This window comes from Scyliorhinus torazame, chromosome 4 (genome assembly GCF_047496885.1).
Source record: "Scyliorhinus torazame isolate Kashiwa2021f chromosome 4, sScyTor2.1, whole genome shotgun sequence".
In the NCBI taxonomy this organism is placed as follows: Eukaryota; Metazoa; Chordata; class Chondrichthyes; order Carcharhiniformes; family Scyliorhinidae; genus Scyliorhinus; species Scyliorhinus torazame.
In genome coordinates this window covers 336,377,063-336,392,059 of record NC_092710.1, presented here as the reverse complement: position 1 = coordinate 336,392,059, position 14,997 = coordinate 336,377,063, and the positions used below count along the sequence as shown (strand labels likewise).

The window sequence follows — 14,997 nt, the reverse complement described above, 5'->3', positions numbered from 1 at the left end:
CTAACATTCCCTTTTGACAACTTTCCCATTCCTAGTATTTGCCGAATAAACATTGCCTGAACTGCTTCCAATGCATTGTCATCTTTCCTTAAATAACGTGACAACACTGTACACGGGATAACTGAAGCATAACCTCCCTACCTTTGTAATTCATTCTCCTCGCACTAACGGTAATAATCAATTAACTTTCCGAATTACTTGTTGTACCTGCATACTAGCCTTTTGTAATCCATGCACTAGGACACCCAGATCCCTCTGCACCTCAAGAGCCCTGTAATCTCTCACCATTAAGAGAATAGGCTGGATTCTCCGGCAGCGGTATGCTTTGTTTTGCCGGCAGTCCAGGGTTTCTCAACGGCGTGGGGCTGCCCCACAATGGGAAACCCCATTTACCGGGCGGTGTAACGAAGAATCCCGCCGGGGGGGTGAAGCAGAAATGTGGCGGAGCGGCAAATCCTGCCCAATGTGATTCTTTTCAATGCTTCTTGCTGCAGTAGACAATTTCATACTTCCCCGCAGCCACCATTTTCTTTCTTGCGTCACTCCCTTAACTTACGTATATATTTTTGTAACCTCCTCAAGTCCACCCCACAACTTACTTTTCACTCTATCTTTGTGTCATCAGAACAGTTGGCAAACATCACACAGATCCCTATGTCGAAGACATTTATATCCCCAATGCTCAATCCTGCTCCCCGATCGTCCCTGCACTCACTGACATGATCCCTCACTCCCTGTGTACAGATCCCAGGATCACTGATCCCTCGCTCCCTGTGTACAGATCCCAGGATCACTGATCCCTCACTCCCTGTGTACAGATTCCAGGATCACTGATCCCTCACTCCCTGTGTACAGGTCCCAGGATCACTGATCCCTCGCTCCCTGTGTACAGATCCCACGATCACTGATCCCTCACTCCCAGTGTACAGATCCCAGGATCACTGATCCCTCACTCCCTGTGTACAGATCCCAGGATCACTGATCCCTCACTCCCTGTGTACAGATCGCAGGATCACTGATCCCTCACTCCCTGTGTGCAGATCCCAGGATCACTGATCCCTCGCTCCCTGTGTACAGATCCCAGGATCACTGATCCCTCACTACCCGTGTACAGATCCCAGGATCACCGATCCCTCACTCCCTGTGTACAGATCCCAGGATCACTGATCCCTCACTCCCTGTGTACAGATCCCAGGATCACTGATCCCTCAATCCCTGTGTACAGGTCCCAGGATCACTGATCCCTCACTCCCCGTGAACAGATCCCATGATCACTGATCCCTCACTCCCTGTGTCCAGATCCCAGGATCACTGATCCCTCCCTCCCTGTGTACAGATCCCAGGATCACTGATCCCTTGCTCCCCATGAACAGATCCCAGGATCACTGATCCCTCGCTCCCTGTGTACAGATCCCAGGATCACTGATCCCTCACTCCCTGTGTACAGATCCCAGGATCACTGATCCCTCGCTCCCTGTGTACAGATCCCAGTATCACTGATCCATCACTCCTTGTGTACAGATCCCAGGATCACTGATCCCTCGCTCCCCGTGTACAGATCCCAGGATCACTGATCCCTCGCTCCCTGTGTACAGATCCCAGGATCACTGATCCCTCACTCCCTGTGTACAGATCCCAGGATCACTAATCCCTCGCTCCCCGTGTACAGATCCCAGGATCACTGATCCCTCGCTCCCTGTGTACAGATCCCAGGATCACTGATCCCTCACTCCCTGTTTACAGATCCCAGGATCACTGATCCCTCACTCCCTGTGTACAGATCCCATGATCACAGACCCCCTCACTCTTTGTGTACAGATCCCACGATCACTGATCCCTCACTCCCTGTGTACAGATCCCAGGATCACTGATCCCTCACTCCCTGTGTACAGATCCCAGGATCACTGATCCCTCACTCCATGTGTACAGATCCCAGGATCACTGATCCCTCACTCCCTGTGTACAGATCCCAGGATCACTGACCTCTCACTCCCTGTGTACAGACCCCAGGATCACTGATCCCTCACTCCCTGTGTACAGATCCCAGGATCACTGATCCCTCGCTCCCTGTGTACAGATCCCATGATCACTGATCCCTCACTCCCTGTGTACAGATCGCAGGGACACTGATCCCACCCTCCCTGTGTACAGATCCCAGGATCACTGATCCCTCGCTCCCTATGTAAAGATCCCAGGATCACTGATCCCTCACTCCCTGTGTACAGATCCCAGGATCACTGATCCCTCACTCCCCGTGTACAGATCCCAGGATCACTGATCCCTCGTTCCCCGTCTACAGATCCCAGGATCACTGATCTCTCGCACCCTGGTTACAGATCCCAGGATCACTGATCCCTCGCTCCCTGTGTACAGATCCCAGGATCACTGATCCCTCACTCCCTGTGTACAGATCCCAGGATCACTGATCTCTCGCTCCCGGTGTACAGATCCCAGGATCACTGATCCCTCGCTCCCTGTGTACAGATCCCAGGATCACTGATCCCTCACTCCCTGTGTACAGATCCCAGGATCACTGATCCCTCAGTCCCCGTGTACAGATCCCAGGATCACTGATCCCTCGCTCCCCGTGTACATGTCCCAGGATCACTGATCCCTCGCTCCCTGTGTACAGATCCCAGGATCACTGATCCCTCAGTCCCCGTGTACAGATCCCAGGATCACCGATCCCTCACTCCCTGTGTACAGATCCCAGGATCACTGATCCCTCGCTCCCTGTGTACAGATCCCAGGATCACTGATCCCTCACTCCCTGTGTACAGATCCCAGGATCACAGACCCCCTCACTCCCTGTGTACAGATCCCAGGATCACTGATCCCTCACTCCCTGTATACAGATCCCAGGATCACTGATCCCTCACTCCCTGTGTACAGATCGCAGAATCACTGATCCCTCCCTCCCCGCGTACAGATCCCAGGATCACTGATCCCTCACTCCCTGTGTACAGATCCCAGGATCACTGATCCCTCACTCCCTGTGTACATATCCCAGGATCACTGATCCCTCACTCCCTGTGTACATATCCGAGGGTCACTGATCCCTCGCTCCCTGTGTACAGACCCCAGGATCACTGATCCCTCGCTCCCTGTGTACAGATCCCAGGATCACTGATCCCTCGCTCCCGTGCACAGATCCCAGGATCACTGATCCCTCGCTCCCTGTGTACAGATCCCAGGATCACTGATTCCTCACTCCCTGTGTACAGATCCCAGGATCACTGATCCCTCACTCCCTGTGTACAGATCCCAGGATCACTGATCCCTCACTCCCTGTGTACAGATCCCAGGGTCACTGATCCCTCCCTCCCCGTGTACAGATCCCAGGATCACTGATCCCTCACTCCCTGTGTACAGATCCCAGGATCACTGATTCCTCCCTCCCCGTGTACAGATCCCAGGATCACTGATCCCTCACTCCCTGTGTACAGACCCCAGGATCACTGATCCCTCGCTCCCCGTGTGCAGATCCCAGGATCACAGATCCCTCACTCCCTGTGTACAGATCCCAGGATCACTGATCCCTCACTCCCCGTGTACATATCCCAGGATCACTGATCCCTCACTCCCTGTGTACAGATCCAAGGATCACTGATCCCTCACTCCCTGTGTACAGATCCCAGGATCACTGATCCCTCACTCCCTGTGTACAGATCCCAGGATCACTGATCCCTCGCTCCCTGTGTACAGACCCCAGGATCACTGATCCCTCGCTCCCTGTGTACAGATCCCAGGATCACTGATCCCTCGCTCCCGTGTACAGATCCCAGGATCACTGATCCCTCACTCCCTGTGTACAGATCCCAGGATCACTGATCCCTCACTCCCTGTGTACAGATCCCAGGGTCACTGATCCCTCCCTCCCCGTGTACAGATCCCAGGATCACTGATCCCTCACTCCCTGTGTACAGATCCCAGGATCACTGATTCCTCCCTCCCCGTGTACAGATCCCAGGATCACTGATCCCTCACTCCCTGTGTACAGACCCCAGGATCACTGATCCCTCGCTCCCCGTGTACAGATCCCAGGATCACTGATCCCTCACTCCCTGTGTACAGATCCCAGGATCACTGATCCCTCACTCACCGTGTACAGATCCCAGGATCACTGATCCCTCACTCCCTGTGTACAGATCCAAGGATCACTGATCCCTCACTCCCTGTGTACAGATCCCAGGATCACTGATCCCTCACTCCCTGTGTACAGATCCCAGGATCACTGATCCCTCGCTCCCTGTGTACAGACCCCAGGATCACTGATCCCTCGCTCCCTGTGTACAGATCCCAGGATCACTGATCCCTCGCTCCCGTGTACAGATCCCAGGATCACTGATCCCTCGCTCCCTGTGTACAGATCCCAGGATCACTGATCCCTCGCTCCCTGTGTACAGACCCCAGGATCACTGATCCCTCGCTCCCTGTGTACAGATCCCAGGATCACTGATCCCTCGATCCCGTGTACAGATCCCAGGATCACTGATCCCTCACTCCCTGTGTACAGATCCCAGGATCACTGATCCCTCGCTCCCGTGTACAGATCCCAGGATCACTGATCTCTCACTCCCTGTGTACAGATCCCAGGATCACTGATCCCTCGCTCCCCGTGTACAGATCCCAGGATCACTGATCCCTCGCTCCCTGTGTACAGATCCCAGGATCACTGATCCCTCTCTCCCTGTGTACAGATCCCAGGATCACTGATCCCTCACTCCCTGTGTACAGATCCCAGGATCACAGACCCCCTCACTCCCTGTGTACAGATCCCAGGATCACTGATCCCTCACTCCCTGTATACAGATCCCAGGATCACTGATCCCTCACTCCCTGTGTACAGATCGCAGAATCACTGATCCCTCCCTCCCCGCGTACAGATCCCAGGATCACTGATCCCTCACTTCCTGTGTACAGATCCCAGGATCACTGATCCCTCACTCCCTGTGTACATATCCCAGGATCACTGATCCCTCACTCCCTGTGTACATATCCCAGGGTCACTGATCCCTCGCTCCCTGTGTACAGACCCCAGGATCACTGATCCCTCGCTCCCTGTGTACAGATCCCAGGATCACTGATCCCTCGCTCCCGTGTACAGATCCCAGGATCACTGATCCCTCGCTCCCTGTGTACAGATCCCAGGATCACTGATTCCTCACTCCCTGTGTACAGATCCCAGGATCACTGATCCCTCACTCCCTGTGTACAGATCCCAGGATCACTGATCCCTCACTCCCTGTGTACAGATCCCAGGGTCACTGATCCCTCCCTCCCCGTGTACAGATCCCAGGATCACTGATCCCTCACTCCCTGTGTACAGATCCCAGGATCACTGATTCCTCCCTCCCCGTGTACAGATCCCAGGATCACTGATCCCTCACTCCCTGTGTACAGACCCCAGGATCACTGATCCCTCGCTCCCCGTGTACAGATCCCAGGATCACTGATCCATCACTCCCTGTGTACAGATCCCAGGATCACAGATCCCTCACTCCCCGTGTACATATCCCAGGATCACTGATACCTCACTCCCTGTGTACAGATCCAAGGATCACTGATCCCTCACTCCCTGTGTACAGATCCCAGGATCACTGATCCCTCACTCCCTGTGTACAGATCCCAGGATCACTGATCCCTCGCTCCCTGTGTACAGACCCCAGGATCACTGATCCCTCGCTCCCTGTGTACAGATCCCAGGATCACTGATCCCTCGCTCCCGTGTACAGATCCCAGGATCACTGATCCCTCACTCCCTGTGTACAGATCCCAGGATCACTGATCCCTCACTCCCTGTGTACAGATCCCAGGGTCACTGATCCCTCCCTCCCCGTGTACAGATCCCAGGATCACTGATCCCTCACTCCCTGTGTACAGATCCCAGGATCACTGATTCCTCCCTCCCCGTGTACAGATCCCAGGATCACTGATCCCTCACTCCCTGTGTACAGACCCCAGGATCACTGATCCCTCGCTCCCCGTGTACAGATCCCAGGATCACTGATCCCTCACTCCCTGTGTACAGATCCCAGGATCACTGATCCCTCACTCACCGTGTACAGATCCCAGGATCACTGATCCCTCACTCCCTGTGTACAGATCCCAGGATCACTGATCCCTCACTCCCTGTGTACAGATCCCAGGATCACTGATCCCTCGCTCGCTGTGTACAGACCCCAGGATCACTGATCCCTCGCTCCCTGTGTACAGATCCCAGGATCACTGATCCCTCGCTCCCGTGTACAGATCCCAGGATCACTGATCCCTCACTCCCTGTGTACAGATCCCTGGATCACTGATCCCTCGCTCCCGTGTACAGATCCCAGGATCACTGATCTCTCACTCCCTGTGTACAGATCCCAGGATCACTGATCCCTCGCTCCCCGTGTACAGATCCCAGGATCACTGATCCCTCGCTCCCTGTGTACATATCCCAGGATCACTGATCCCTCGCTCCCTGTGTAATGATCCCAGGATCACTGATCCCTCACTCCCTGTGTACAGATCCCAGGATCACTGATCCCTCCTTCCCTGTGTACAGATCACAGGATCACTGATCCCTCGCTCCCTGTGTACAGATCCCAGGATCACTCATCCCTCACTCCCTGTGTACAGATCGCAGGATCACTGATCCCTCACTCCCTGTGTAATGATCCCAGGATCACTGATCCCTCGCTCCCTGTGTACAGATCCCAGGATCACTGATCCCTCGCTCCCTGTGTAATGATCCCAGGATCACTGATCCCTCACTCCCTGTGTACAGATCCCAGGATCACTGATCCCTCCTTCCCTGTGTACAGATCACAGGATCACTGATCCCTCGCTCCCTGTGTACAGATCCCAGGATCACTCATCCCTCACTCCCTGTGTACAGATCGCAGGATCACTGATCCCTCACTCCCTGTGTAATGATCCCAGGATCACTGATCCCTCGCTCCCTGTGTACAGATCCCAGGATCACTGATCCCTCGCTCCCTGTGTACAGATCCCAGGATCACTGATCCCTCGCTCCCTGTGTACAGATCCCAGGATCACTGATCCCTCGCTCCCTGTGTACAGATCCCAGGATCACTGATCCCTCACTCCCCGTGTACAGATCCCAGGATCACTGATCCCTCGCTCCCTGTGTACAGGTCCCAGGATCACTGATCCCTCCCTCCCTGTGTACAGATCCCAGGATCACTGATCCCTCACTCCCCGTGTACAGATCCCAGGATCACTGATCCCTCACTCCCTGTGTACAGATCACAGGATCACTGATCCTTCACTCCCTGTGTACAGATCCCAGGATCACTGATCCCTCACTCCCTGTGTACAGATCCCAGGATCACTGATCCCTCACTCCCTGTGTACAGATCCCAGGATCACTGATCCCTCGCTCCCTGTGTACAGATCCCAGGATCACTGATCCCTCGCTCCCTGTGTACAGACCCCAGGATCACTGATCCCTCGCTCCCTGTGTACAGATCCCAGGATCACTGATCCCTTGCTCCCGTGTACAGATCCCAGGATCACTGATCCCTCGCTCCCTGTGTACAGACCCCAGGATCACTGATCCCTCGCTCCCTGTGTACAGATCCCAGGATCACTGATCCCTCGCTCCCGTGTACAGATCCCAGGATCACTGATCTCTCACTCCCTGTGTACAGATCCCAGGATCACTGATCCCTCGCTCCCCGTGTACAGATCCCAGGATCACTGATCCCTCGCTCCCTGTGTACAGATCCCAGGATCACTGATCCCTCGCTCCCTGTGTAATGATCCCAGGATCACTGATCCCACTCCCTGTGTACAGATCCCAGGATCACTGATCCCTCGCTCCCCGTGTACAGATCCCAGGATCACTGATCCCTCACTCCCTGTGTACAGATCGCAGGATCACTGATCCCTCGCTCCCTGTGTAATGATCCCAGGATCACTGATCCCACTCCCTGTGTACAGATCCCAGGATCACTGATCCCTCACTCCCTGTGTAGAGATCCCAGGATCACTGATCCCTCACTCCCTGTGTACAGATCGCAGGATCACCGATCCCTCACTCCCTGTGTAATGATCCCAGGATCACTGATCCCTCACTCCCTGTGTACAGATCCCAGGATCACTGATCCCTCACTCCCTGTGTACAGATCCCAGGATCACTGATCCCTCGCTTATTATGTTTTTTCTTACCAGAACTCTCCGTCTTCCCGCATGATCAGGAGATTCGCTTTGATTCTGGGATCGATCCGGTTCCACTGTACCGACCTAGTTTGTAATACATGGAAATCGGCAGATTAATAGCCACACTAATTCTGACTGAGGGACTTTGTGTCACATCGGCCTTCAAATGAGTGAGTGAAACCCCTGTAAATGTGGAATGGTCACAATTGCCTGTTCATTTTACGTAAATTATATTGTTAAGATACCCAGGGTAGGGCAATTTTTAATTAAGTATCTCATCCTACCCAAATCAAGATGGCACAAACAGCAATGAAGGACCAGTTAATCGGTTTCAGTTCCCCTGCTTGAGGGAGGAATGTTGGCCAGTATTTCTGGATTATACATAGATAGAACATACAGTGCAGAAGGAGGCCATTTGTTCCATCGAGTCTGCACTGACCCACATTAAGCCCTCACTTCAACCCTATTCCCGTTACCCAATAACCCCTCCTAACCTTTTTGGTCACTCAGGGCAATTTATCACAGCCAATCCACGTAACCTGCACGTCTTTGGATTGTGGGAGGAAACGGGAGCACCCGGAGGAAACCCACACAGACACGGGGAGAAAGTGCAGACTCCGCACAGACAGTGACCCAGTGGGGAATCGAACCTTGGACCCTGGCGCTGTGAAGCCACAGTGCTATCCACATGTGCTACTGTGCTGCCCTGATAATCCCTGATTTATCCATTTCAGCCATTAGGGGCGAAATTCTCAGGACACGGCGCGATGTCCGCCGACTGGCACCCAAAACGGCGCAAATCAGACGGGCATCGCGACGCCCCAAAGGTGCGGAATGCTCCGCATCTTTGGGGGCCGAGCCCCAACATTGAGGGGCTAGGTCGGCGGCGGACGAATTTCCGCCCCGCCAGCTGGCGGAAACGGCCTTTGGTGCCCCGCTAGCTGGCGCGGAAATGACATCTCCGGGCGGCGCATGCGCAGGAGCGTCAGCGGGTGCTGACAGTTTCCCGCGCATGCGCAGTGGAGGGAGTCTCTACCGCCGCCGCCATGGTGGAGAGCGTGGCGGAGGCGGAAGGGAAAGAGTGCCCCCACGGCACAGGCCCGCCCGCGGATCGGTGGGCCCCGATCGCGGGCCAGGCCACCGTGGGGGCACCCCCCGGGGCCAGATCGCCCCGCGCCCCCCCCAGGACCCCGGAGCCCGCCCGCGCCGCCTTGTCCCGCCGGTAAGGTAGGTGGTTCAATTTACGCCGGCGGGACAGGCATTTCAGCGGCGGGACTTCGGCCCATCCGGGCCGGAGAATCGAGCGGGGGGGCCCGACAACCGGCGCGGCGCGATTCCTGCCCCCGCTAAATCGCGGGTGCCGGAGATTTCGGCTACCGGCGTGGGCGGTATTCACGCCAGCCCCCGGCGATTCTCCGACCCGGCGGGGGGTCAGAGAATCTCGCCCATGGTCTGTGATACCCGTGTGAACCATGGACAGAGAGTCTCATTCTCCCATTTTGAGACTAAGTGCGGAGGATCCGTGGTGTTTTACGTGATTGAAATTGGCGGCGCCCCCTCACCGATGCTTCGACCAGTGAGGGGCTAGCAGCTGCCCCACATAAATCTCCCGGCTTCCACAAAATAAACGGCCGGAGAATCGGCGGGTCCATGGCCACGCTTGCAGCCCTGACCTGCCAGATAGTGCCCCCCTCGCCACCCTCGGCCACCCCCCACCGGCCCTCGCGGAAGCCCCCCTCCCGGCCAGCAGCACGGCTCCCGCCCGACTGTGGCGACGCTGGACACGGTCCGTCACGCCGGGTTCCCGCACGGCTAGGACCATACATCCCCGTGCCATTGTGAGCTCGGCCCAACGGGAGCTCAGCATCTGGGGAGGGCCTTCAGGTGACCTCCTGAGGCTGTCGCCATGGCGTGCGGCGCGTGCCACTGTGACGCCGTTTCAGACGGGGCGGAGCATGTGAAACCTGCGCAAAACTGGCACTGCCCCCAATTCCAGCATAAAAAGAGATTCTCCGCCCAAATGCCGGTTATGAAATCGCCGTCGGGAAACGGAGAATCCCGCCCACGGGAGCTCCGTTTAGCATCTCGTCCAAATGACAGGACTTTTAACAGTGCAGCATTCCCACAGTACGGCAATGAGGGTTCAGCCTGCATTATGTCCTCACACTCCTGAACTCATTCTTGAACCTATGATCCACGGAGTCAGAGGTAAGTGTGTATCACATCACTGAGACATCTGGCGGATTCTCACCTCTCTATCATCCTTTAACAATCTCCTTACAACCTAACTCCTTGACCATGTTTCTCCTAATATCTCCTCCCAGGATCCGGGAAGAATCCTTGGGAGGTTTGACTCTGTTAAATGCACAGAATGGTTGGTTGGCCATTTCAGAGGGCATTCCATAGCAATCTCTACAGTGCAGAGGGAGGGCATTCGGCCCACCATGTCAGCACTGACCCTCTGGAAGAGCACCCGACCTAGACGCAAGCCCCCAATCTACCTCCATACTATCCCCACCTAACCTGTGAACTCGTCATGTGCGCTCACTCAACGGCCCAGTCTCTCCACCACCCACAGTCCAAAGATGTGCAGGTTAGGTGGATTGGCCATGATAAATTACCCCTCAGTGTCCGAAGGTTAGATGGGGTTACAGCGGGGGAGTCGTCCTAGATAGGGGGCTCTTTCAGAGGGGCCAAATGGCCTCCTTCTGCACTTGTAGTGCTTCTATGATAGGTTCTATTCTATGATTGGTTAGGCCACAGTTTGAATGTCGTGTGCAGTTCTGGTCGCCGCACCATCGGAAGATGTGATTGGATTGGAGGGAGTGCAGAGGCGATTCACCAGGATGTTGCCTGGGATGGAAGGTTTCCGCTATGAGGAGAGACTGGATAGGCTGGGTTTGTTTTCCCTGGAGCAGAGGAGGTTGAGGAGGGATCTGATAATACTAATAATCGCTTATTGTCACAAGTAAGCTTCAATGAAGTTACTGTGAAAAGCCCCTAGTCACCCCATTCCAGTGCCTGTTCGGAGAGGCCGGTATGGGAATTGAACCTGCACTGCTGCCTTGTTCTGCATTGCAAGCCAGCTATTTAGCCCAGTGTGCTAAACCAGCCCCTAAAGGTATAGAAACAGATGAGGTAGAAAGACCAGAGGTTTAAGGTGAGCAGTAAGTGTTTGGGGGGGACCTGAGGAAACATTTTTTCACCCAGAGGGTGATGGGAATATGGAATGCGTTGCCTGAGAGGGTGGTGGGGCAGATACTCTCGCAACGCTCAAGAAACATCTGGACCAGCACTTAAATCGCCACGGTATAGTCGGCTATGGACAAAGTGCTGGTAAATGGGATTAGTATAGATCGGTATTTGATTGTCTGGTGGGCCGAAGGGCCTGTTTCTGTGCTGTAGACTCTATGGGCGGGATTCATCGGAAACCGGCGGCGTGAACCACTCCGGCGTCGGGCCGCCCCGAAGGTGTGGAAAATCCGCACCATCAGGTGCTAGGCCGGCCCCGGAGTGGTTTGCACCACGCTGGCCGGCGCCGAAGGGGCTTGGCACCGCGCCAACCGCCGCCGAAGTGCCTCCGCCGGCCGGCACGGGTTGGCGCGTGCGCGGGAGTGCCAGCGTGTGCTGGGGGGTTCATCTCCAGCCCGCGCGGAGGAATAGAGTGCCCCCACGGCACAGGCCCGCCCGCGGTTTGGTGGGCCCTGATCGCGGGCCAGGCCACCATGGGGGCACCCCCCCCCCCCCCACCGGGGGCCAGATCCCCCCCCCCCCGCACCCCCCGAGGACCCCGGAGGCCACCCGCGCAGACAGGGCCTGCCGATGAGTACCTGTCGTAACATACGCCGGCGGGACCGGCCGAAAACGGGCTGCCACTCTGCCCATCGCGGTCCGGAGAATCGCCGGGGGGGGGGGGGGGCGCTGCCAACGGCCCCCGACCGGCACGGTGCGATCCCCGCCCCCGCCAAATCCCCGGCTCCGGAGAATTCGGCAGCTGGCGGGGGCGGGATTCACGCCGCCCCCCGGCGATTCTCAGACCCGGCCGGGGGGGGGGGGTGGGGGGGTGGTCGCAGAATCCCGCCCTATAACTTTATGAACTCTTAGCACCAGGTGCAAAGTGTCTGCTTCAACTTGCTGGGAAACATTTCCATTCCAAACTGAGCAAATCTATGTTATTCTATCTGGATCGGTTGGACATTGGAGCTCAGAAGAATGTGGGATGGTCTTATTGAAACATAAACGGTCCTGATGGGAGTTCACAGGGTGGATGAAAGAATGTTTCCCCTTATGGGAGAGACTGGAACGAGGGGGTACAACCTTCTACCATTTACATTCAGAGGTGAGGAGAGAAGTTCGATAGTCTGTGGAATTTGCTTCTCCAGAAAGCAACAGGGGCTGGGTCATTGAATGTTTTTCAGGCTGAGTTAGATCGATCCCTGATTCACAGGGGAGTCAAACGGTACAGGGGTTAGGCAGGAAAGTAGCGGCCAACCGTGATCTGATTAAATGGTGGAGCAGATTCGAGTGGCTGAATGTCCTACTCGTGTTCCTGAGTCGTAGGTGTGAGTAACGTAAAGTCGCCAGAACCCCAGATGACCAGAGGCTGCTTTCCCCTTTGAAGGGGGGAGTTGACTGGCGGTGATTTAACCTGAGGATTACCGCACCCCAGGCAAGGGGTAAGGTTGAGAACGCGGGGCCTTCATGAATAACCTCAGCCGGTACAGGACTGTGAACCCGCGCTGCTGGTTGAACCAGCTGTGCAGTCAACTGAACTTTCTCACCAAGGATGCTCTCCGCCCTCACATTCAGAAACTGTGATTGCCCATATTTAATGGAAAAATTGCCTCAAGCATCTATTTGATGACAAGATGATTGCTCCAGAAACATTAAACGCTGACAGGTAGACCTGACGAGGAATAAACAGCTGCAGGCAAAACCCTTTGTTCATTCTGAAATATAAGCTTCCAGGTAGACGTGAATAACTGGTTCGTGATTTAATTCTCGACTGTCAATAACTACCACTGAGTTGGCACTCGCACTATTTACTGTCAAATCTCAGTTCTGGCATTCAATGCCCAGTTTAAATACAGCAGTTTGTCAGCCTGCATTTGGTGGTGTGATTTATTGCTGGCTAGGTTGCAGCGCGTGCCCAGCATTTGAACATTGCCTTAGCTCCAATTCCCCTCTGGAAGCACTTTGACAGGCAGCAGATGGACAGTGTGGTAGCCACCACTGTTTGTATATCGTACACATACGAGATGTAATACGGTAAGGTTCCTGTACTACAGGTACGGGGGTAGATCCCTGCCTGCTGGCTCCGCCCAGTAGGCGGAGTATAAATGTGCGTGCTCTCCAAACAGCAGCCATTTCGGCAGCAACTGTAGGAGGCAACACATCTCTGCGTAATAAAGCCTCGATTACTCTCTACTCTCGTCTCGTTGTAATTGATAGTGCATCAATTTATTACACAGAGATTTTACAAAGATGGACCTTCGCATCCAGCCTGATCGCCTGCAGCTGCACCCTCAAGCAGACAACGCCACGTCGGCCTTCGCACATTGGCTAGCTTGCTTTGTATACACTGGATCTGCGACAGAACCACACTCAGAGGCACAGAAACTCCAGATCCTGTACACACGGTTGAGCTCCGATATTTGTCCCCTTATCTGAGATGCGCTGAGGCCATGGCGCTTCTGATAGAGAACTGCACCCGGCCGATCAACAAACTCTATGCCAGGCACCTCCTGTCCACACGGCAACAACTCCCCGCTGAGTCACTGGAAGATTTCTGGCGTGTCCTGCACGCCCTGGCGAGGAACTGCGATTGCCAGGCAGTTTCGGCCGTTGAATATTCCGAACTCCCAATCAGGTTTTCGTTAGGGGCATAGGGTCGGCGTACATCCGCTAGCGCCTCTTAGAAGGGGGTACGCTCGACCTCGCGGCAATCAAGAAACTCGCGACCTCGCTAACGGAAGCCTCCTGTAATGTACAAGCGTACGCCCCCGACCGCACGGCGGCCCCATCCTGGACATCGTGGACCCCACCAGCGACCGCCCCCAGCCAACCCCATGTCTGCGCCGCGTGGCAGTCAGCCAACCCCGGGGGCCCAAGTGCTATTTCTGCGGGCAGACAAAACACCCCCGGCAGCGCTGCCCAGCGTGGAGCGCACTCTGCAAGGCCTGTGGGAAGAAAGGACATTTCGCTGCGGTGTGCCAGGCCCGGTCGATCGCCGCTGTAACCAGCCCCATTGTTCCTGCACCCCCCACGTGCAACCCGTGGGTGCTGTCATTTTCGCCCCCGCAACCCACGTGCGGCCCGTGGGCACCTCCATCTTTGGCGCCATTTTGGACGGCGCCTCAGGAACCCTGCTCGTCGGGCACCTCATCGGGCCACTCATCGCCCGGAACCACTGCCGACCAGCCCGGGGGCCACCAACACGCCTCCATCACGCTCGACCAGTCCCGGCCACACAACCTCGCAACCGCGACAACGACGGTGAAAGTTGATGGCCACAAGTCACCTTGCTTTCTCGACTCCGGGAGCGCGGAGAGCTTCATCCACCCCGATACGGTAAGGCGCTGCTCCCTCGCAGTACACCCCATTACCCAACGAATCTCCCTGGCCTCTGGATCCCACTCCATGGAGATCCGGGGGTACTGCACCGCCACCCTCACCGTCCAGGGCATAGAATTCAGCATCTTCCGGCTCTAAGTCCTCCCCGACCTTTGCGCTGCCTTGCTACTTGGCCTGGACTTCCAGTGCAACCTCCAAAGTCTAACTCTGAAATTTGGCGGGCCCCTACCACCCCTTACTGTGTGCGGCCTCACGACC

The 14,997-nt window shown here is 55.7% G+C and overlaps 1 protein-coding gene across 1 annotated transcript in view; it reads right to left on the bottom strand.

The window, feature by feature from the left end:
* The window catches only part of LOC140411161 (calpain-14-like), a 506,371-nt gene that overhangs the window by 113,411 nt on the left and 377,963 nt on the right, over positions 1-14,997 (bottom strand). Inside the window, exon 9 of the mRNA XM_072500239.1 lies at positions 8,176-8,250. Within this exon, the coding sequence (XP_072356340.1) occupies positions 8,176-8,250 (75 nt within the window). The remainder of the gene's footprint in view (positions 1-8,175; positions 8,251-14,997) is intronic.